Source organism: Hylobates moloch, unplaced genomic scaffold (assembly GCF_009828535.3).
Source record: "Hylobates moloch isolate HMO894 unplaced genomic scaffold, HMol_V3 SCAFFOLD_13, whole genome shotgun sequence".
NCBI classification, from domain to species: Eukaryota; Metazoa; Chordata; class Mammalia; order Primates; family Hylobatidae; genus Hylobates; species Hylobates moloch.
The window spans coordinates 24,358,244-24,381,860 of record NW_026652288.1 but is presented as its reverse complement, the minus strand read 5'-3'; the positions used below and the strand labels follow the sequence as shown (position 1 = coordinate 24,381,860).

Genomic DNA, 23,617 nt, shown 5'->3' with positions numbered 1-23,617 from the left:
AATTATTGTTTTTTAAGTATTAAGAATATATAGCAAATGGAATAGCCACTATGATACATACTATAGTAACCACAAATACTATCTGAAAAACGCAGTTTATAATTAATTTCTTCTCCTTTCCTTAAAGTCACAGAAGAAATAAACACTTTAAAAAGACCGTTTGGCTTTACCTTCTCCATCCTCTTGAATTGATTTTGGCTGTGACACAGTGAAACACTGCATTACTTCATAACGCTGGCAAGCTTCTTGGTTCTCGGTCCCTGGCTCATCTGGAGGGTGAATTAGCATCCTGCAGTTAAAGGTATGGCTATTTCGTCGTGTTGCCTCTTGAGGCCAAGGAACTCCATTTACTGAGGAAGAAAAATTGATTATGTGCTTGTGAATATGGTGAAAAAGCACAAACTCTGAAGATACAAAAGATGTACTTTAAGCCATCTGCTTAATTAGATACTCAGATTAAAAGACAGACTGACCTCTTCAGATCTAACATTATCCTGAGGCAATAGAATACTTATCTCCCTAGCAAATCTAAATGTCTACCAATTAGAAAACTGTAACATTTCCAAGAAAATACATATGATCTTCCCCTCAAATACTATAATCAAAGGCAAAAATTAAAAATTAAAACTTACTAGCCATTTTGCTCAGATTTTACAGCAGTTAATTAATGAGTTTTTCAGTTGGTATCCAGTTACACTTTGACAATGAAAAAATGATTCAAAACCACAGGTACATTGATAAGTGGGGTTTTAACTTGGCAATCACAGATTCTTAAGTTTGGCTTTCGTGTGGATGTGCACCTTTCTGGGGGAGAAGATTTCAATTTTCTCAGAGTCTGTGACTCAAAAAAATATTAAGAATATAGAGCAATCTCAATTTCTCATAACCATTTTTTCCTTTTGCTTTATTTTACTTAACTAGCACAGTTCATATGCTACAATACCTTGGATACAGTGGATAATCAATATTATTATATAAAAAAAGACTGCTGAAAAGGAAATGTTACCTGATCCAGTATAGGAAAAATGAATTCAGTTGTAGAAAAGGTATGTATTTCAAGTAAAAACCACTGTGTCGTAGGTCATAATCTCCCAGTCACAGTGTCATGTTTAAATCACGTGGTCATGAGATGATCAGAGGGTTTTTAAGGCTGCCTTTTTTTTTGAGACAGAGTCTCACTTTGTCACCCAGGCTGGAGTGCAATGGTGTGATCTTGGCTCACCACAACCTGCGCCTCCTGGATTAAAGTGATTCTCCTGCCTCAGTCTCCTGAGTAGCTGGGATTACAGGCATGCGCCATCACACCGGGCTAATTTTTTATTTTTAGTAGAGACAGGGTTTCACCATGTTGGCCAGGCTGGTCTCGTACTCCTGACCTCATGATCAACCCATCTCGGCCTCCCAAAACGCTGGGATTACAGGTGTCAGCCACCACGTCTGGCCAAGGCTGCTTTTTTACTGTTCCCAAACATTTTCCTACCTTAAACTCTCCAATGACCCTCCTTCCTTTTTTCCATCTCGTCCTTTATTGTTAGAGGAAATCATGGAAACAAACCTATACTGGACGAAGAAGTCTTAGGTTCTGCTATTAGCAAGTTCTAAGGTTTGGGTTAATTAATCTTTGATGCTCATTGTCTCATTTTTTAAAATAAAAGAATCTACTACCTTATCTCTAAAGTCATTTATACTTTAAAATTTCATAATAAAATACATGATACCTTGATACTTGATTCAAATATCAGTAGTGATTTTAATAGAAAGAATCATTTCAAGTCCCTAGTTACAACAAACATATATTACTATTTTCAAAAGGAAATGAAGTTTCTATTCTGTTGGGGGAACAATGTGGAAAATGAAGAGCTATGAATAACATTTTTATATGCATGTCTGGTTTAGTTATATAGGATTTCTGTCCAAGGTCCTCCCTTCCACTTTTGGAGCATATATAGGCTAAAGAGTGGAAGGAAAGGGAGGAAAAAAAGAAAAATGAATGTAAAAATTAGCATATCCATTCATTTTTAGAGCTCTCTTCTCATGTACTGAATAAATGGATTAAGTCGTCTAATTATTAGGAAAACTCTCCAACTAAAGTAAATAGACCCTATGATAAAAAATGGATTTGTGCCGGGCACGGTGGCTCATGCCTGTAATCCCAGCACTTTGGGAGGCCAAGGTGGACGGATCACGAGGTCAGAGATCGAGACCATCCTGGCTAACACAGTGAAACCCTGTCTCTACTAAAAATACAAAAAATTAGCCAGGCGTGGTGGCGGGCACCTGTAGTCCCAGCTACTTGGGAGCCTGAGGCAAGAGAATGGTGTGAACCTGGGAGGCAGAGCTTGCAGTGAGCCGAGATCGCACCACTGCACTCCAGCCTGGGTGACAGAGCGAGACTCCATCTCAAAAAAAAAAAAAAAAAAAAGGATTTGTTAACACTACTCAGAGAAATCAGAAATGACACAAACACATGGAAAAACATCCCATGCTCATGAATAGGAGGAATAAATATCATTAAAATGGCCATACTGCCCAAAGCAATTTACACATTCAATGCTATTCCTATCAAACTACCAATGACATTTTTCATAGAACTAGAAAAAACTACTTCAAAATTCATATGAAACCAAAAGAGCCCAAATAGCCAAGGCAATCCTAAGCAAAAAGAACAAAGCTGGGGGCATCACATTATCTAACTTCAAACTATATTACAGGGGTACAGTAACCAAAACAGCATGGTACAAAAATAGATGCATAGACCACTGGAACAGAATACCGAGCCTAGAAATAGGGCCGCACACCTACAGCCATCTGATCTTTGACAAAGCTGACAAAAACAAGCAACGGGGAAAGGACTCCCTAGCCAATAAATGGTGCTGGGATAACTGGATAGCCGTATGCAGAAGGTTAAAACTGGACCTCTTTCTTACACCATATACAAAAATCAACTCAAGATGGATTAAAGACTTAAATGTAAAACCCAAAACAATAAAAAACTTTGGAAGACAACTTAGGCAATATCATTCTGGACATAGGAACGGGCAAAGATTTCATGATGAAGATGCCAAAAGTGATTAACAAAAGCAAAAATTGACAAATGGGATCTAATTAAATATAAGATCATCTGCACAGCAAAAGAAACTGTCAAGAAAGTAAACAGGCAACCTACAGAATCGGAGAAAATATTTGCAAACCATGCATCTGACAAAGGTCTAATATCCAGTATTCATAATGAACAAATTTACAAGGAAAAAACAACCCTATTAAAAAGTGGGCAAAGGACATCAACAGACACTTTTCAAAAGAAGACACACATATGGCCAACAAGCATGTGAAAAAAAGCTCAATATCACTGCTTATTAGAGAAATGCACATCAAAACCACAATGATGTGTGGTTACCATCTCACACCAGTCAGAATGGCTATCATTAAAACATCAAAAAATAACAGATGCTGGCAAGGCTGTGGAGAAATGGGAATGCTTATACACTGTTGGTGGGAGTGTAAATTAGTTCGACCATTGTGGAAAGCAGTGTGGTAATTCCTCAAAGAGCTAAAGAGAACTACCATTTAACCCAAATATTTCATTACTGGATATACACCCAAAGGAATATAAATCATTCCACCATAAAGACAGATGCAAATGTATTTTCATTGCCACAGTATTCACAATAGCAAAGACATGGAGTAAACCTTAATGACCATCAATGGCAGACTGGGTAAAGAAAATGTAGTACATATACACCATGGAATACTATAAAGCCATAAAAAAGAATGAGACCATGTCCTCTGCAGGAACATGGATGGAACTGGAGGCCATTATCCTTAGCAAACTAACGCAGGAACAGAAAACCAAACACTGCATGTTCTCACTTATTAGTGTGAGCTACATGATGAGAACTCATAGACACAAAGAGGGGAAGAACAGACATTGGGGCCTAATTGAGGGTGAAAGCTGGCAGGAGTAAGATGATCAGAAAAAATAACTATTGGGTGCTAGGCTTAGTACCTTGGTTGATATGGTTTGGCTCTGCGTTGCCATCCGAATCTCATCTCAAATTGTAATCCCCACATGTCGAGGGAGGGACCTGTAATCCATATGTGTTGAGGGAGAGAGGTGAATGGATCATGGGGGCAGTTCCCCCCATGCTGTTCTCGTGATGGTGAGTTCTCAAGAGATCTGATGGTTTTATAAGCGTCTGGAAGTTCCTCCTTTGCTCTCTCTCTCCTGCCTCCTTGTGAAGAAGGCGATTGCTTCCTCTTCTCCCATGATTGCAAGTTTTCTGAGGCCTCCCCAGCCATGTGGAACTGTGAGTCAATTAAACCTCTTTCCTTTATAAATTACCCCAGTCTCAGGGAAGTTCTTTATCGCAGTGTGAAAATGGACTAATACACTGGGTGACAAAATAATCTGTATGACAAACCCCATGACATGAGTTTACCTATATAACAAACCTTGCACATGTACCACTGAATCTAAAATAAAAGTCAAAAAAAAAAAGGCTTTATATTTTTGTTTATAGCTTGGCTTAGATAATGTTTACCCTGATCTATTCGGTTATCAGGGACAGGGTTTCAGCTTTCTGAAGGTGTCTACAAAGAAAGCTACTTGCGGAATGTTACTAGAAGAAGAGCTAAATATCTAATCACACTCAGTTCAGGTAAAAGGAAAGAAGGTAGAGAAAAGGAAAAGAGGTGGAGGAATGGTTAGGAATTAAGGTAGGCATAAGGAGCCAAGAGAAGAGCATACAGTGATGAAGAGGAGAAAGGCGCTTCCTTGAAGTTTAATTTCATGACCTGTTATGGTGGTCAGTATATCTAAGTTATACAAAACACTTTTTGAGATGTGAAAAAAAAAAGTTGAAAAATAATCACAACTAAAGAAACTAAAGTCATTCTGGTAATAATTTACACGTCAACTATCATTATCTTCTTAAAACAACAACAATAATTAACAGCAAGTTCAATTCCAAACTTATAGGCCCCTCAAATATAAGCTGCTAAATATTTTAGGTGATCTTTCTAGATACTGATTTCACAAGATTAATTCGATTTTTTAAGTTAACTGAACTATTAATAGTTTACCATGACAAAACTCTTTTGAAGCTAAATCTTCTTTTAAACAGTAGGCAGTGAGCTACATATTTATGCAAAAAGACAACAGCATCACACATGTAAGGTCCTGAATACTCTGTGGAATGGAAATAACAGGATAGATCTATACTAGAGGTATGAAGCTTCTGACAAAATTCAGTATTTTGTGTGTGGGAGGGGGCAGTTTACACTATCTAGCTAGAAAGCAGCATGCCTAATCTTCATGCAAGTCCTTTCTTAACTCACCACATGATTCCTCTTTAAAAGGATAAATGCCACTGATAATGTTTAAAAAACCTAGTAAAACAAACCCAAAGTATTAAAAAATTACTAACAAAAGCCCCCTGTATAGGAAGAAGTAGCAGTTTAGCTACAATTTAAAAAAGAAGAACAGGGTCAGGCATGGTGGCTGACTCCTGTAATCCCAGCACTTTGAGAGGCTGACGCAGGCAGATCACCTGAGATCAGGAGATTGAGACCAGCCTGGCCAACATGGTGAAACCCCGTCTCTACTAAAAATACAAAGATTAGCTGGGTGTGGTGGTGGGCGCATGTAATCCCACCTACTCGGGAGGCTGAGGCAGAAAAATTGCTTGAACCCAGGAGGCGGAGGTTGCAGTGAGCTGAGATCATGCCATTGCACGCCAGCCTGGGTGACAAGAGTGAAACTCTGTGTCAAAAAAAAAAATAAACAAAAATAAATAAATAAATAAATAAATAAGAAAAACGGAACTATTCTACTGAATGTGATCTATAAAAAAATTTGCCTCAATTTCTACAGAATAATTTCTATGTGCTTCTAACAGCACACTATGAAAGGACAAGATTGTCCTTCCTTCACATCGCTTTCTAAGCTAAAAGCATAATCAAAACCAGCTTGCAGCTGTTAATAATAATTGTAGACCTATCATTCAGAAATTAAAAGCTCCAAAACATTTAGATAAAGCCAGTCACAGGAATAATAATAACAGCTAAAACAAAAAGAATTTAATACTGGCCAGGAAATATGCTAAGCAACACTTACCCTTTAACCTTCCTACCAATGATGAGGCCTAGAGGGATCAAGTGTCTTGTCCAAGGTCACACTGCTAATTAAGTAGCAGAGTCAGAATGCACAGCCCATTTCTGTTTTATACCAGAAAGGCTATGCTCTTAAGCACTATTGTGTCTCCATCATTTGAGATATAAATGGTATGAATTTATAAAAAGACTTGCTTTTTAAAATTTTTTTTCAAACTTCAAGTTCCAATTTATTAGAATTTCACAAATAAGTCTATGTTCACTAACATCTCATTCTTTGTAATCTTAGCCTTTCACAATATAATCTTTTTATAACCATCTGTGCAAGTATAAGTATATCCATGTATACTTGTTCTTTTGGACAAAATTTCTCACCATACCAGCTTCCCAGCATTCAGATTTTGTTTCTTATAAATAAAATGTTATGCTTAAAAAGTACAGATTTTAGACACTGAAATCTTCTAAATCTGTAAATTCAAAAGCAATTTTAAAAGTTTGACTTTAACTTTTTTCTTCAAAATTTCTCCTTGGAAATAACAAATCAAAAATAAGAAGCCAGTGCTTTGAATCATGTATATGTGATATATGTATATAACGTGAATACATATATAAATAATGATCCCTAATTTTTCTTCAAATTTCTTTCTTGATAGGTTCTGAATCTTGATTTGATTTTTTTTCCCCAGTGGTTGATAATGAATTACACATAAAATGATTCTACTTGGTCTCTTTCCTTAATTTTCTAATACTTCGATTATTCTAATAATAAAGGTTTAAATATAGGTACTATAATTTATTTTCTCCTAAATGCTTTTTGGAAATACCTTGAAAGAAGCTATTGGCTTTTCTAAGTTAGTGTAGTTGGCCTTTATTCTTCTGGTGGGACCATCTCATTGGTTTCTAATGGATGATCAACCAACACTGTAAGATTAGGTGATCTATTCTGTTATTACTGAGCTTGCCCTATCTTTCCTTCTCTACACTATTGCATAAGAAAGTAGTATTATTTTTTCAATGTTTCTGTTCTTCCATTATTGGGGGAATGACAGAAAGATACCTCTGCAGCAAAAACTTCATATTCCTCCCTATTGTGAAAGGCTGCTCAGAGAGGCAACAATGAATTGTCAGGCCAGCTGAGGATCACTGTCTTGTAAGCAGCCGGGAGCAGCACCACGAGCAAGCACATAAGCTAGTAAATGACACTCCCTCCAAATTTACCTACTGGCAGTGATTTCGGGGAACCTGAATAGTCACAGATCTACAGCATCCCGAGCACCAGGCAGAACAGGTAATGTGGCCCTTCCACAAACAGTAAGCCCCTTCTTCAGGAGTCAGAAAACAGCTCATCCTTGTTTTCTGTGACCGTAGGCCTCTTTCCAACCAGGAAGGCTGCTAAACCCAACAAATATCTTGTTACCCAACATGAGACTAAAATTAAATTAGTTTTTTTGATACAAAATAAAATGCAATAGCTCAGTTAAATCCATACACCAGTAGTCCTCAAAATTTGTGAACAGTAGAACAAAAGAATCTAGAGTCCATGGCCAAGGAAAGAAATTTTAAGTATTACCTGCAGTGACATCAGCGGAATCTTACATTGTCTGACTTCCCTGACCACATGCCTCAGTTCCCATACTCCACGGTATGGTAGAGTCTTAACTCTCCAACTCAGATACTTTATCACACAGTATCTGTCTGAAAAACTGATGTGTGGTAAATTTATCTGCATTTTAAATTGCTTTTATTTCAGAGCTCACTGAACAAACAGACTGTGGGGAAAAAAAGTAACAAAAAATCTAAAATGGAATGGAATCTGAAATGTAATATGAAAACTTTCTTATTTATCTACAAAATGTACACTGACTATTGAAAAACACACCCACTCAGATGTAAAGGCAGCAATGCAATCACCAGGAGTAATTGGAACTTGAGCACTGAAAAACTTTAGAGGAGCCTGAAAATTCAAGAAGTAAACAAAGGCTTGCTGTTAGTCCATCCATGCCTTTACAAGAATTAGAAAAAGTCCCCTAACTCCTAAGGTACCAGCCCTGCCCCACAGCACAGGGTTCAGTGAATAGAACAGACACTAGAAATTAGACTCCATCCATCCTCTCAGCTAGGCTCCTCAGCAGTGAATAGTCCATCCAACCATACTTGGAACTCCTCAGTTAAAGCACTTTAAGTCTAAAAACATTAATTTTAGTAGATATATGACATATATTCTTTCCTTCTTCCCTCCTTCTCACTCCCTCTCTTTCTCATTTCTATTCTTTATTCTGTGAGCAGGGTAATGGAAAGGATACACATTTGTCTCTTTCTTGAACATAATCAAAATTGAAAACAATTCACACAGTATGAAGAAGCTGAAAGGAATGCTCTCCATCAGCTATTTGATGAAACTCCCCTTCATATTTATATCTGAGACGGAAACCACATTGAAAAAATATTTTAAATACATATTATAACATATATAATACTATGTATTATAAATATAATAATCACATATTATAGATTATACATATTATATAAGGAGAAGATACGAGAGCTAGTATTCTTTTTAAAAACACATTTCTGTTTACCTAGTGATTTTGGTAGCAGATTCTTCACAAATTCTGCATGATCCCCCACGTGCAGTATGCTGTAGACGCTGGTATTCATTAATTCCTCCTGATTGTAACCTAAGTAGCTGGTTACATTCTCTGACACAAATACAATTCTCCCTTCACAGTTCACAACAAAGAAAAATCCATCCAAAGCCTGCAAAACCAAAAGAAAAAAACAGTTTGGAAGTTGAAAGATAAAAGAAAAATTAAACTATACAGTTTTTCTATTAAAAAAGAGATCAGAAATATATGTCAAGACCTGGTCTCTGTCCTCAAGGAAATTGTGATACTGTAGGAGAGAGAGACATAAACATAATAAAATATCAGTGATAAAATGCAGATCAGAGACATACACAAAATAGTCTATAAGCACACAGAAGGATGCCTAATTTGGGATCAGGGTGGGGGTCAAAGAAAGGTACAGACCTCTACCTAACATATAAAAGGCATAGTAGGGGAGGAAGAGGATTGAAGGAAGAACATTCCAGGAAGTGGAGAGAGCATACTACAAAAAGAAAATGAACAGGCAGTTTGGAGCTGCTGGAGTATATGGTACAAGGTGAGTCAGCAGAGGTGGACAGGAGCCAAATCACAGGGGCTTCCTATGCACTGAGATGGAGCCAGGGGTCTCCAAAAGGAGACATATGCATCTTACGGGGCATATAATATCCACAAGGGAGCACGGGAAAAGTTAGAACCTCTATGTATATTGTAATCTAAAACATAATAAAGAAATGAAGCTTAAGCATATTAACACTCTGGTGCCTGACTCAGTGCAGACAGTCACATTTCACACAAACCCTGGTATCCTGAGGAAGAGCCAGAATGCAGAGGTTGACTGTGGCACCTTACTTATTTGTAGTCTTTTCATTTATTGCAACATATTCCAGCTTACTTGCTGCAGAATGTATATAAGCAATAAAATCAAGATCCTGAAAAAATAGAACATTTACAGAATTTTGTAACAAAATGTAAAATGACCATAAAAATCCTTTGGATCATACAGGGTCTGCTGGTTATCTACGGGGAAATTAAAAGACCTATCTAACAATGTTGACGGGTTACTCATTTTTCCTTTTAAAAAGGGTCAGGGAACCGGGCGCAGTGGCTCACGCCTGTAATCCCAGCACTTTGGGAGGCTGAGGTGGATGGATCATGAGGTCAAGAGATCGAGACCATCCTGGACAACATGGTGAAACCCCGTCTCTACTAAAAATACAAAAAATTAGCCAAGTGTGGTGGCGGATGCCTGTAGTCCCAGCTACTCGGGGGGCTGAGGCAGAGAATGGCTTGAACCTGGGAGGCGGAGCTTGCAGTGAGCCGAGATCATGCCACTGCACTCCAGCCTGGGCGACAGAGCAAGACTCCATCTCAAAGAGGAAAAAAAAAAAAAAAAAAAAAGGCCAGGGTACCAAGTTTGCTGTCTAGAAGATACTCTCCAAAAAGTACACATATTTTTTTCCTTCAGGATTAAGATGAAATTTTAACAATGAATAAAAAGCAAACTGCTTTTTAAAAAGACACTAATGCTATAGAGACAGCATGTGAAAATGGATGTTTGGAAGTGTTACCACTGTTACAATTTTGTTCCTGACAATGATGTGATACTGAAAATGTCCTGACACTGAAAATGACGTGATACTGAAAATGACCTGAATAGCTTGTATAATTTATCTTATCTCATCAGTTTAAAATCTTGGAGCATTTTCTGTTGAAAAATCTTCCAATTAGATTCTCAGTGGGCTTTGGCCCTTCTTTTCTTTTTCTTTTTTCTTTTGAGAGAGTGCAGTGGCACGAAATCTTGGCCCACTGCAACCTCTGCTTCCTGGATTCAAGCGATACTCCTGCTTCAGCCTCCCATGTAGCTGGGATTACAGGCATGTGCCACCATGCCCCACTGATTTCTGTATTTTTAGTAGAGATGGGATTTCCCCATGTTGGCCAGGTTGGTCTTAAACTCCTGACCTCAGGTGATCCACCTGCCTTGGCCTCCCAAAGTGCTGGGATTACAGGCATAGGCCTCCATGCCCAGCCCTATTTTTTTTTTTTTTAATGTAAAAATGCAACATCTTCTGATGTTTGGAAGAATCATTTTTTTTTTTAAATCAAGGAAACTGGAATGTCAATAAAAACCTCTGCATAGTTTGTGGGTAGGATTTAAAAATGCATATCATAATTTAGTAAACACATCCAATGATACACTTTTCCATTTGCCTCTACCTTATTTTTGAGAGGTGCATTTTTCAGCTAAGGTGATTATTTTTTAATTGAGAAAAACTAATATATATTTATGGTATACATGTTTTCAAACACGTATACATTGTAGAATGGCCAAATCAAGCTAATGAACATAAGCACTACCTCATATACTTACCATTTTTTTGTGGTGAAAACACTTAAAAGCTCTCTCTTTGCAATTTTCAGGTATAAAATAATTGTTATTAACTACAGTCACCATAATGTACAATAGATCTCTTGAACTTATTCTTCCCATCTAATTGAAAGGTTTTTATCTTTTGACCAACATCCCTCCAATCCCCCCAACCCTTCACGCAACCCCGGTAACCACCATTCTAATTCTACTCTCTCCTATGAGTTTGACTTTTTTAGATCCCACATATAAGTGAGATCATGTGGTATCTGTCTTTCTGTGTCTGGCTTTTAATTAACATAATGTCTTCTAGGTTCATACATGTTGTCGCAGATGACAGGATTTCCTTTTTAAAGGCTGAATAGTATTCCACTCTGTGTATACACAGCATTTTCTCAATCCATTCATCCATTTTTGGACACTTAGGTTGATGCAAATTAAAACCATGATGAGATATCACTTCATATCTGTTAAGCGTAGGTGAGGATGTGAAGAAAAGAGAACATATATTATGGGAAGTAGTAGAGAGGTTCCTCAAAAAATTAAAAATAGAACTACCATATGATCCAGTAATCCCAGTACTGGGTATATATCCAAAGGAAATGAAATCAGTATGTCAAAGAGATGTCTGCATTCCCATGTTCACTGCAGCATTATTCACAATAGCCAAGATATGAGGATCAAGCTAAATGTCTGCCAACAGATGAATGGACAAGATTATTTAAACCAAATATTAAAATAAATTTAGTAATACATCTCCATTATCACTCCATCACAAAGAATATAACCAAGATTTAAAACAAGATTGAAGCACAACGCATTGTTCTCATTTAAAATACTGCTAATATTTTCTTTAGCAAGAACAAAAAGGAATAAAGCTATTTTTATTCTACCCGATTGCTGTGACTTACTTAGTCCATAATGCAAAGGAGACAGGGATGTGATTAATAATCTTTAAAAATCTCAACACTAGATAAACTCTTTGTTAAAATATTTTGGGTTTAGATGAGCACAGGAAAGTACCCTCATATCTAAATTGGGTTTATAAAACCCCTCAAATTAGCTATAAGTCTCATAATAGGTGATCAATGTACATTTACTTACCTTGAAGTTTATATAAAAATAGAATTTAAAAACAGATTTATTTTTCAAAAATAGACCTGAAACTTCTTTAAAAATGTTCTTTGCATCAGTGTAAATACAATTTAACTTGCTTTTTATTATAAATATATACTTATAGAAATTAAAATATAAAAATGAGGTTGACAGTGGAAGATCTGCCAGAATTCCACCCTCAAGAGACTAGTAACATTTCAGGGAATAATTTTTGAGACTATTCGTATGAATATAGAAGCATCTCTATTTTCTAAAAGTATATCTGGTTAATATAATCTGTTATTACTTGTTCTTGTTCTACAAGTTTCCCTCATATGTTGTTTATCTAATTAACTTCAAAGGGTGCTCCTGGAAAGGAATCTTCCTATTCCTCCAAGTCCTGACAGTTGGTTTTATGTTGTACTGCATACAGAGAAGACAACAAATGCCTATGCATCCAGTAATCAATCTGAGAACTTTTCCAAACTCTGCCCAGGATGTCATCCTTTGAAGAAGACCACCTTGTGTCACACAGAAGGGTTCACATTAGCCAAGGCTTCTCACAGGGCCCTGGCTTTAAATGAGACTACCGAAGTGACTGTGATTGGACAAAGTTCTGGGAATAAAAGACATCACCCAAAACTATAAAAACCCTAGAAGAATATCTAGGCAATACCATTCAGTACATAGGCACAAGCAGAGATTTCATGATGAAAATGCCAAAAGCAACTGCAACAAAAGCAAAAATTAACAAATAGGATCTAATTAAACTCAAGAGCTTCTGCACAGCAAAAGAAACTATCATCAGAGTGAACAACCTAAAGAATGGGATAAAATTTTTGCAATCTATCCATCTGACAAAGGTCTAATATCCAGTCTACAAGGAACTTAAAACAAATTTACAAGAAAAAACCAAACAACCCAGTTAAAAAGCAGGCAAATGGCATGAACAGACACTTCTCAAAAGAAAACATTCATGCAGCCAACAAACATATGAAAAGCTCAACATCACTGATTATTAGAGAGATGCAGATCAAAACCACAATGAGATACCATTTCACGCCAGTCAGAATGGTGATTATTAAAAAGTCAAAAAACAATAGATGCTGGCAGGGTTGCAGAGAAAAAGGATTGCTTTTACATCGTTGGTGGGAGTGTAAATTAATTTAACCATCGTGGAAGGCAGTGTGGTCATTCCTCAAAGATTGAGAGGCAGAAATACCATATGACCCAGCAATCCCATTACTGAGTATATATCCAAAGAGACATAAATCACTCTGTTATAAAGATACATGCACATGTATGTTCATCACAGCACTATTCACAATAGCAAAAGCCTGGATTCAACCTAAATGCCCATCAATGATAGACTGGATAAAGAAAATGTGGTACATATACACCATGGAATACTATGTAGCCATAAAAAGGAATGAGATCACGGTCCTTTGCAGGGACATGGATGGAGTTGGAAGCTGTTATTCTCAGCAAATTAATGCAGGAACATCAAACCAAATGCTGCATGTTCTCACTTACAAGTGGGAGCTGAACAATGAGAACACATGGACACATGGCGGAGGTAACAACACACACTGAGGCCTGTGGGGGGCAGGGGTGGCAGGAGGGGGAGTATGAAGAAGAATAGCTAATGGATGTTGGGCTTAATACCTAGGTGATGGGTTGATCTATGCAGTAAACTACCATGGCACACATTTAGCTACGGAACAAACCTGCACATGTACCCCGGAACTTAAAAGTTGAAGAATAAAAAAAGTGTGGCACATCCTCGTTCTCTCACTCTTTCTCTCTCCTGCCACCTGGTGAAGAACGTACTTGCTTCTCCTTTGCCTTCTGCTGTAATTGTAAATTTCCTGAGGCTTCCCTAGCCATGTGGAACTATAAGTCAATTAAACCTCTTTCTAGCCAGGCACGGTAGCTCATGCCTGTAATCCTAGCACTTTGGGAGGCCAACCAGGGTGGATCATGTGAGGCCAGGAGTTCGAGACCGGACTGGCCAACATGGCAAAACCCCATTTCTACTAAAAATACAAAAATTAACCAGGCATGGTGGTACATGCCTGTAGTCCCAGGTACTTGGGAGGCTGAGGCACAAGAATTGCTTAAACCCAAGAGGTGGAGGTTACGGTAATCCGAGATTGTGTCACTGCATTCCAGCCTGGGCAACAGAGCAAGACTCTCTCAAAAAACAAAACCAACCAACCAAACAAAAACAACATCCCTCTTTCCTTTATAAATTACCAAGTCTCAGGTGTGTTTTTTTTTGTTTTTTTTTTTTTTGAGACAGGGTCTTGCTCTGTCACCCAGGCTGGAGTGCAGTGGCATGATCTTGACTCACTGGAACCTCTGCCTCCCGGGTTCAAGAGATTCTCCTGTGTCAGCCTCCTGAGTAGCTGGGATTATAGGCATGTGCCACCATGCCAGGCTAATTTTTGTATTTCTAGTAGATATGGGGTTTCACCATGTTGGCCAGGCTGGTCTCGAACTCCTGACCTCAAGCGATCCGCCCACTGTGGCCTCCCAAAGTGCTGGGATTACAGGTGTGAGCCACCACGCCTGGCCCAAAATCAGGTATTCTTTATAGCAGTGTGAAAATTGACTAATATACTCTCCCTCTTTGTCAGGGATACTAGCTGTAGGTTTAGTCTCTTTACATAATCACATATTTCTCAGGTTTTGTTCATTCTTTTTTATTCTTTTTTTCTTTATTTCTGAGTTGACTGAAGAACTCGTCTTCGAGCTCTGAGATTCTTTCCTCAGCTTGGTCGATTCTGTCATTAATATTTCCAATTATGAAATTTTTCTTGTAGTGAGTTTTTCAGTTTTATCAGATCAGTTTGGTTCTTTCTTAAAATAGCTATTTTATCTTTAATCTCTAATATCATTTTACTGGATTCCTAAGATCCCTTGGATTGGGTTTCAACTTTCTCCTGAATCTCAATGATCTTTGCTGCCATCCAGATTCTGAATTCTTAGTCTGTCATTTGAGTCATTTCAGCCTGGTTACAAATCATGGCTGGGGAGTTAGTGCAGTTGTGTGAAGGTTAAGAAAACACTCTGGCTTTTTGCGTTTCCAGAGTTCTTACACTGGTTCTTTCGCATCTGATGCTGCTTTAATGTTCAAAGGTACTGTCCTTTTGATGGAGGTTTTTGCTTTTATATTCTTTGATGCCCTTGGTTTTGCCTGTGGTATAAGTTGGGTTCAGCTGAAAAATATGAAATACTTCACAAATTTGTGTGTCATCCTTGTGCAGAGGCCATGATAATCTTCTCTGTATTGTTCCTATTTTAGTATACGTGCTGCCAAAGTGAGCACCACATACAAGTTTTGATTTCTTTCCAGAATGCTTATGAAAAGGGAGCATAAGCAACTCTCCTCCCCAAGTCATGTCTGTGATTATGGCAACAAATAGGGGATGGATAGTACAAAAGGAACTATCCCAGGTCACATGAGTAAACTGGATGTTATCATAGCACTGGTCATTTTTCATTGCTGTTCCAAAACTTGAGGTGACCCCACTGCCACAGAAGTCTGCTGAGAAACCCCAAAATACCTCCAACCTCCAAAGTGAGGCCACTCTGGGAAAATTGGAAATCTTTAAAAGGCAGCAGGATGTATTGAAACAGAAGCTTGGAAGAGAGATCTGGGCTAAGGATAGACCTTTGTGATTCACAGGTACATATAGTAATCATTTGGGTCTCTTGTTTATTTTTAACTTATTTATTAATTTATTTGAGATGGAGTCTCACTCTGTTGCCCAGGCTGGAGTGCAATGGTGCAATCTCAGCTCACTGCAACCTCTGCTCTCAGGTTCACGTGATTCTCCTGCCTCAGCCTCCTGAGTAGCTGGGATTACAGGCGCTCACCACCACGCCTGGCTAATTTTTATATTTTTAGTAGAGAAGGATTTTGCCATATTGGCCAGGCTGCTCTTGAACTCCTGACCTCAAGTGATCCACCCGCCTTGGCTTCCCAAAGTGCTGGGATTACAGGCATGATGCACCGCGCCCGGCCTGTTTATTTGTTTTTAACTACAATAATCTTTTCCCCTAGTAAAGAATACTCTATTTCCTCTGGGAAATTTTCTTCCCCACTACACAAAGCCTTATGGGATTCTTAATCAGGCCATTGGGAGACTTCCTCCTTAAATGTGAATCTGGAGAATAATTACAAAAAGCTAAACATAGCAGGAGTACACTCATTCTAGCAGCAGGGCACTGCCCAGATGGTTCTTTCTAAGAGACCGTTAACAAAGCTTTTGCTTTCTAGCCTCCTTAAGATATTTTGATTTCATCCCATTTCCAAGCATGGTTCTATGATATCCAAATAGCATTCCAATAAATTCATATTTGCTTAGTCAGAGTTGATTTCTATTGCTTGAAATCAGAGAAATGCAATTGATTTCATATATGTAATTCACATATATGTGTATATGTTATATAGACAAAGACATAGATAAACCTTCCCAGGAAATGTGCACAGAATGAAAAAAAGGGAAAGAGCCAAGGCTAGACTCCTGGGGGATACTAACATTTAAGAGGCAATTAAGGAAAGAAATCTGAGAAAAAGGCTGAGGAGTAACCAGAGGGATAGAGAAAGAACACTGTGTAAGGGGCCATGGAATGTGTAAGGTAGTGGGAATGAGTGGTCAGCAAGTGTCAAAAGCCACAAAGAAATGTAGGGAATGGTACAAAGAAAGTTAAGGAAGCTAGAATGCATGTGCAAGATACAGTGAGACCTCCCTGACTGAAGCAGAGTTTTCTTATGGATCAATGGAAACAGGAGGGTTAGAGACAGATAATGCAGAACTCTGACGAGCAGGCAGAGGAATTTTAGACAGCAAAGGGAGGAAATGAGCTTTTAAAAAATGCCCATACTGGACTTAATGAGTACTAACTATGTATAAAGCACTCTGCTAAGAAATTGTGTCACTTAATTTTTAAAACAATTCCATGACGTAGATATCCAGTGTCTAACACACTGTAGGTATTCAACAAATCTTTGTTGAATAAATACATTCTAATATTACCCTCTCATTAGATGTGCAAAAATTTCTTCCAGTACCTTTATTCTTTACCTGTGCTACCTTTATTTTATATTTTTAAAAAGAGAAATAGGCCAGGCGCACGCCTGTAATCCCAGCACTTTGGGAGGCCGAGGTGGGCAGATCACGAGGTCACGAGATCGAGACCATCCTGGCTAACACGGTGAAACACCATCTCTACTAAAAATACAAAAAAATTAGCCGGGCGTGGTGGCGGGCACCTGTAGTCCCAGTTACTCAGGAGGCTGAGGGAGAAGGATGTCATGAACCCGGGAGGCAAAGCTTGCAGTGAGCTGAGACTGCACCACTGCATTCCAGCCTGAGCCACAAAGCGAGACTCCGTCTCAAAAAAAAAAAAAGGGCTACCTGAGGGCCATAAATAAATATATATAATTAGACCTAGAGATAGAAAGTGTACATTGTGAGGGATGAGTGTGTATATGTATATACACACACACACACACACATATATCTTTAAACATTCATGTAGGAGAGAAAGCATTTAAAGTAATGAGGATGCTTGGAAACAAGACATCTTTATTGAGAATGCAGGGAGTAAAGATTAGATAGAAAATGCAGGGGTAAAAATTACACAGTAATTGCAAAGCCATTCAAATTTAAAAGTTCTTCACATTACAAAGTTTGACAGTTTAAATAGTAATTCTCTTAGAATGTTTATATAAACAATTTAAACATTTTTATTCAGAAAACTGCAGAAAATCATGTACTGCAATAAACTGTGGGATCCTTCATTCAAAAGTAAAATTCTATGGTATACATATAGATAACACTAGCTAGCTAAGTAAATCTAACATTAATATTTTATTTTTCCAACTAGGCCTAACCACCACAGAAATAAAAGGCAAAGCCATATAATAAGCTTCAAGTTTTCCACCTCACTGCTTAGAATGCCTTCATGAAAATTTCTTATGTTCATTACTCACTTTTGATTCTGAAACAGTAACAACTGTCAAATAGTTCTCATAATAAAATAATTATAAAAAGTTCTTTACTTTGTTTTATAATTTATTAACTGGATATAAGGCATTTAAAAAAGAAAAAACCAAATTGGCCACAACAAAGATTTTAATCACTTTCTGAGTTAATGAAGACACCTACCTCCAAAAGAAGAGGTCCCAAGGATTCCTTTTCTATCACTCCTTGACTACTTGATGAGATGTCTGATTTCTGTACATCGTCATCAGTTGTTGATTTCTCTATAATAAAGAAACTTAAAAAAATCACATATCTGAAAAGAGCTTATTTCCATAAAGTCAAGTTTATGAAGACATAGATCCACCAAATTTCAAATTCAAATAACATTTAGTCAGTATCTAGGAACTTTCATACTAATCTTAATTATACTCATTTTATGGATTATAAAATGAAACATCACAAAGGTTAAGTAATGTGCCTGAAAACATATAACTAATACATGGTAGCATGAAGATTTGAATACTACATCCAGTGTTTCAACAATGAAAATAATGCTATAAATATAATACCTTTTTAAAAACTCCATACCAAAAGTTTTGAGAAATGGGTAAGTTGTAAAAGAAAAATTATTTCCTCAAGTTTTCTCTTTCTTTTTCTGATTTGATCAAGTGCCATTGAAGAAAGAATGAAAATATATTTCCTTTTGAGAGCCTGCATGAACTCACTAACATTTCACATTCATGCCATGATGCTCTAATTGATAAAACTGTAACTGCTAAGTAATTGGGAGTTCTTTTGTGAGGTGATGTTGCATACCCCATCATCTTAAAGCACAATCATATTTAAATAATAAAAGTTTCTGATCTGTCAGACTAGTTAACCAAAAGACAAATATGGTATTATTGAGCATAGAAATTCATATTTTCACTTTAAAACAGGAAGTATTTCAGGGTTGGGTGCAGTGCCCCAAGCCTGTAATCTCAGCACTTTGGGAGGCAGAGGTGGGAGGATTGCTTGAGGCCAGGAATTTGAGAACAGCCTGGGCAACATAGCCAGACCCTTATCTTTACAAAACATTTTAAAAATTAGCTAGGTGTGGTGGTGCATGCTTGTAATCCTAGCTACTCAGGAGGGTGAGGAAGGAGGATTGCTTGAGCCCAACAGTTTGAGGCAGCAGTGGGCTATACGTATTGACAAACTGTTCTCCAAAGGGGTTGTAACATTGGTTTTGCTCTTCTGCATCCTCGCTGAAAAACAGTATCATAGTTTTTAATTTTTGCAAACCTATGGTGTAAAATGTCATCTCACATACTATTTATAATAATGGCTTTCTTGAGCTATAATTTACACAACATACAATTAACTCATTTGAGGCATACAATTCAATGATTTTTAGTATATTCACAGAGTTGTGCAACTACCGTCACAACCAATTTTAGAATATTCTCATCACCTCCCAAAAAACTCCACTCCCATTACCAGTCACTCCAATTTTCCCAATACCCCTAAGTCTGAGGCATCTACCAATTTATTTTTTGTCTCAATTTGCCTTTTTTGGACATTTCCTATAAATGGAATCATACAACATGTGGTCATATGTGACTGGTCTTCTTCTTTGGCTTAGCATGTTTTCAGGGTTCAACCATGTTGAATTATTTATCAGTACTTTATTCCTTTTTATTGCCTAATAGTCCTTCATAGTGGTATATGTCCTTTTATATATCTATTCATCAGCTGATGGACGTACGGGTAGTTTCTACTTTTTGGCTATTTGTGATAATGTTGTTGTGAACATTTTCATGTAGAAATTTTTTGTATGGACATGTTTTCATTTCTCTTGGGGATACACCTAGAAGTGGAATTATTGGGTCATATGATAGCTAGCTCTATGTTCAACCCTAAACTCTCCTCCAGTTGAGAGACTGCTGGACTGTTTTCCAACGTGGCTCCATCATTTTCCATTCCCATCAGAAGTATGTGAGGCTTTCAATTTCTCACCTGCACTTGTTATTATCTTTTTTTGTTTTTTTCCTAAGACACTCCTCGCTCTGCTGCCCAGGATGGAGAGCAGCGGCACAATCATAGCTCATTGCAACCTCAAACTCCTGGGCTCGAGCAATCCTCCCACCTCAGCCTCCCAAATAGTTGGGACTACAAGGATGCACCACTGTGCCTGGGTAATTTTTTATTTTTTTGTAGAGAGAGGGTCTCGCTATGTTGCCCAGGCTGGTCTCAAACTCCTGGGCTCAAGTGATCTTCTCACCTTGGCCTCCGAAAGTGCTGGGATTACAGGCGTGAGCCACAGCACCCAGCCTTATCTTTTTGATTACAGCCATCTTAGTGAGTGTGAAATGGTATGTGACTGTGATTCTAGTTTGCATTTCCCTAATGTCTAATGATATTGGGCATCTTTTTCATATGCTTGTTGGCCATTTGTACATTTTCTTTGGAGAAATGTCTATTCAGGGTCTTTGCTTATTTTTAAATTATATTATCTTTTTATTATTATGGTACAGGAGTTTCTCATTTTAAGATACAATTCCTTCATTATTTCATGTGTTTTATTACATGAGGGTAAGAAAGGATTTTGTTTGTAAGCAAGTTCTAAAAAACATAAACTATCAAGTTCAAGTAGATTAAATAATTTTGTGTGAAGTGCAAAACATCTAACATTTTAGGGAAAACCTAAGGTAGGAATGGCTATGTGACTAGTTTCTGGCCTAACGGAACGTGAACAGAAGTGACATGCAATTTCTGGGTCTTATCTGTAATGGAAAAGAAGCATGCCTTCTTGTTTTTTTCTTTCTCCTTCTTGTTAGCTGGGACATGGACAAGGGGGCCATGTCTAACCACATGGATAATGCCAATACCCTAGGAATGGCAGAGCAAAAAAGATGGAAGGAGTCAATATCTCACACCTTCCTAGACCATCTTTTTAAAACCATTGTATTTTGGGTGTGTTGTTATACTAACTTAGCCTATATCCTAATATGCTTCATACTTCTTAGTAACATGCTAATTTGCTATAACCTGATTTTGTCCATGTTAGACACAATCTACTGACATGCTATCATGAAAGGTAAATAATTTATTTACACCAACCTGCTACACAAATTACCCCTCCTCTCTTACTTTCAGTATAGTTTTAACAATTTTTTGGGCCGGGCGCGGTGGCTCACGCTTGTAATCCCAGCACTTTGGGAGGCCAAGGCGGGCGGATCACGAGGTCAGGAGATCGAGACCATGGTGAAACCCCATCTCTACTAAAAATACAAAAAATTAGCCGGGCGTGGTGGCGGGCGCCTGTAGTCCCAGCTACTTGGAGGGGCTGAGGCAGAAGAAAGGCGTGAACCCGGGAGGCGGAGCTTGCAGTGAGCCGAGATCCCGCCACTGCACTCCAGCCTGGGTGACAGAGCGAGACTCCGTCTCAAAAATAAAAAACAAAAAAAACACAATTTTTTGAGTAACCAATATTTAATATATATGTCACTAGGGTCATATAAATATACTTTATAAGGGAGCCAATGTGTGTGTTATAACTTACATTTCTTTTCTTATATTTAGTGTTTCAGATCTTATGTATAGTTTAATTCAACCCTAAACTCCCCTCCAGAGCTGAAAAATTCATCTCAATTCACTCAGTTAGCAGATACTCTTATGCGTTCCTTTTTTTTTTTTCCTATGGAAATGTTCCCTAGAGTCCTCTATCCACCTGCTCCAACTAGGACTGGCTATTTTCTAGGTTGCTGCACAACTGTAATCCTGGGTCTCCTTTTACCTTTCTTTGTGTTAAGATTCCATGGTTTCCCTGGGTTAAGATCCTATGCCCTTCTTTCTAGCTTTACTATCTTGGATCGGATAGAGATTTCTGAAACAGGTATAACTGGAGGTAATACCTTTGAGACTTTGAATGTCTGAGCATATCTATTTGGCACTCATAACTGCAACTGGATGAACACAGAATTCTGGGTCTAGAATTCTAGTTTTCAATGTTGTTTATTTAGAAATCTGAACCTATTCTGAAAGCAATCTAGTATGTGTGAGACCTGTTTTTTCTTCTCTCATTTTTCTCCCTGGTGCTCTGAAATGTCACCAAATTGTGCATTGGTATAAGTTACTTTATCTTTCTTTTACAACAACTGTGCTGGGCACTACATGAGGGCTTTCAATCCAGAAACTAATATTCTTCCAGTTCTGAGAACTTTATTTTTGCATTATTTCTCTTATCATTTCTTCCCTTCTATTTGTTCTATTCTCTTTTTCTGGGATTAATCATATGTTAGATTTCCCGAACTAATCCTATAAGTTTCTTATTTTTTCTCTCATTTTCCATTGCTTATTATCTAAGAGATTTCTTCAAATCTCGTCCCTTCATCCAGTCATTCAACAAATATGCATTGAAAGCCTACTATGTAGCCAAGTGCTGTTTTAGGTACTGAGGACATAGTCGTGAACAAACAAAAACCCTTGCCCTCGTGGAACTCTAGTGGGGGCAGGCAAATAATATATAAAATATGTCATATGTCAGATGTAAAAAGTATTGTGGGGAAAATAAGGAAGGTACAAAAAGATGCATAGATTTTGTTTTCTGGTTTTAAAAATATTTCAAATAGGTTAGTTAGGAACAACTTTACTCAGAAGACATATTTGAGCAAAGACATGAAAGAGGTGAATAAAGCACATGGATATCTAGAGACAGAGCATTCCAGACAGAGGGCACAGTAAGTGTAAATAGCGGCGGCAGAGTGTGCCTGCAACTGGTCAGGGCAGAGAGTGTGAGGAGGCAAAGAGTAGAAACAAGGTAAAGAGGTAAATTTTTTTCCTGCTATCCTGTTTTTAGGTTCCAAAAGCTATTTCTTCTTTTCAGTATTTCATTTTATAGGACTTTTTCTCATTTTTTGATGAAATACTTTCCCTCATGTCTCCTAGGGACTGGTATCTTTTTAAGTTTTCTTCAGCTCCTTGCATTGTTTCTGCTTCCTCTGAGTTCCCTTTTTTCTGTTTGTTTGCTTGGTTTGCTCTCTTTTATATTATAGGCTTTCCTCTAATACCTGGCTTTTTGTTCACATTAAATAGTTGACTGCAGTTAGGTGAGGAGTAGGGGCAAGATAAGGAATGAGTTTTTTCATCTGAGGATCATCCCCACATGACTTCATCTTCCGACTGCTCAGTTTACCCAGAGGAATCCTGCCACCCCCAATTTAGGGAGCAGGAGCCAGGCTGTTAGTGTTTCGAGACCAAGCAAGGAAGGGGCAGAGAGCCTCTTGCTAGTGCTCCTCTCTGCAGCTTTACAGTATGGTTTCTCCTGTTTGCTAAATCAGTTGTCACTGGACTATCTGTTTTCCAGCTTCTAAAATCTTAAAATTATAAAACTTTAATGCTAATAATCTGAAGTTCTTTGGGGTTAGTCCTTCTGTCTGTTATTTGTGCTGTTACTCTAG

General features: G+C 37.8%; 1 protein-coding gene and 1 non-coding gene across 10 annotated transcripts in view; both read right to left on the bottom strand.

Moving 5' to 3' along the window:
• The window catches only part of NCOA1 (nuclear receptor coactivator 1), a 291,562-nt gene that overhangs the window by 83,625 nt on the left and 184,320 nt on the right, over positions 1-23,617 (bottom strand). For all 9 annotated transcript variants that reach the window (XM_058426443.1, XM_032172384.2, XM_032172388.2 and 6 more), the window contains 3 exons: positions 18,360-18,457; positions 8,691-8,868; positions 171-350 (listed from right to left, as the gene is read on the bottom strand). In XM_058426443.1, the coding sequence (XP_058282426.1) occupies positions 171-350; positions 8,691-8,868; positions 18,360-18,457 (456 nt within the window). The remainder of the gene's footprint in view (positions 1-170; positions 351-8,690; positions 8,869-18,359; positions 18,458-23,617) is intronic.
• LOC116481394 (U6 spliceosomal RNA) lies at positions 15,405-15,511 on the bottom strand. Its single transcript, XR_004251549.1, has one exon. It is a non-coding gene; the product is annotated as a U6 spliceosomal RNA (small nuclear RNA).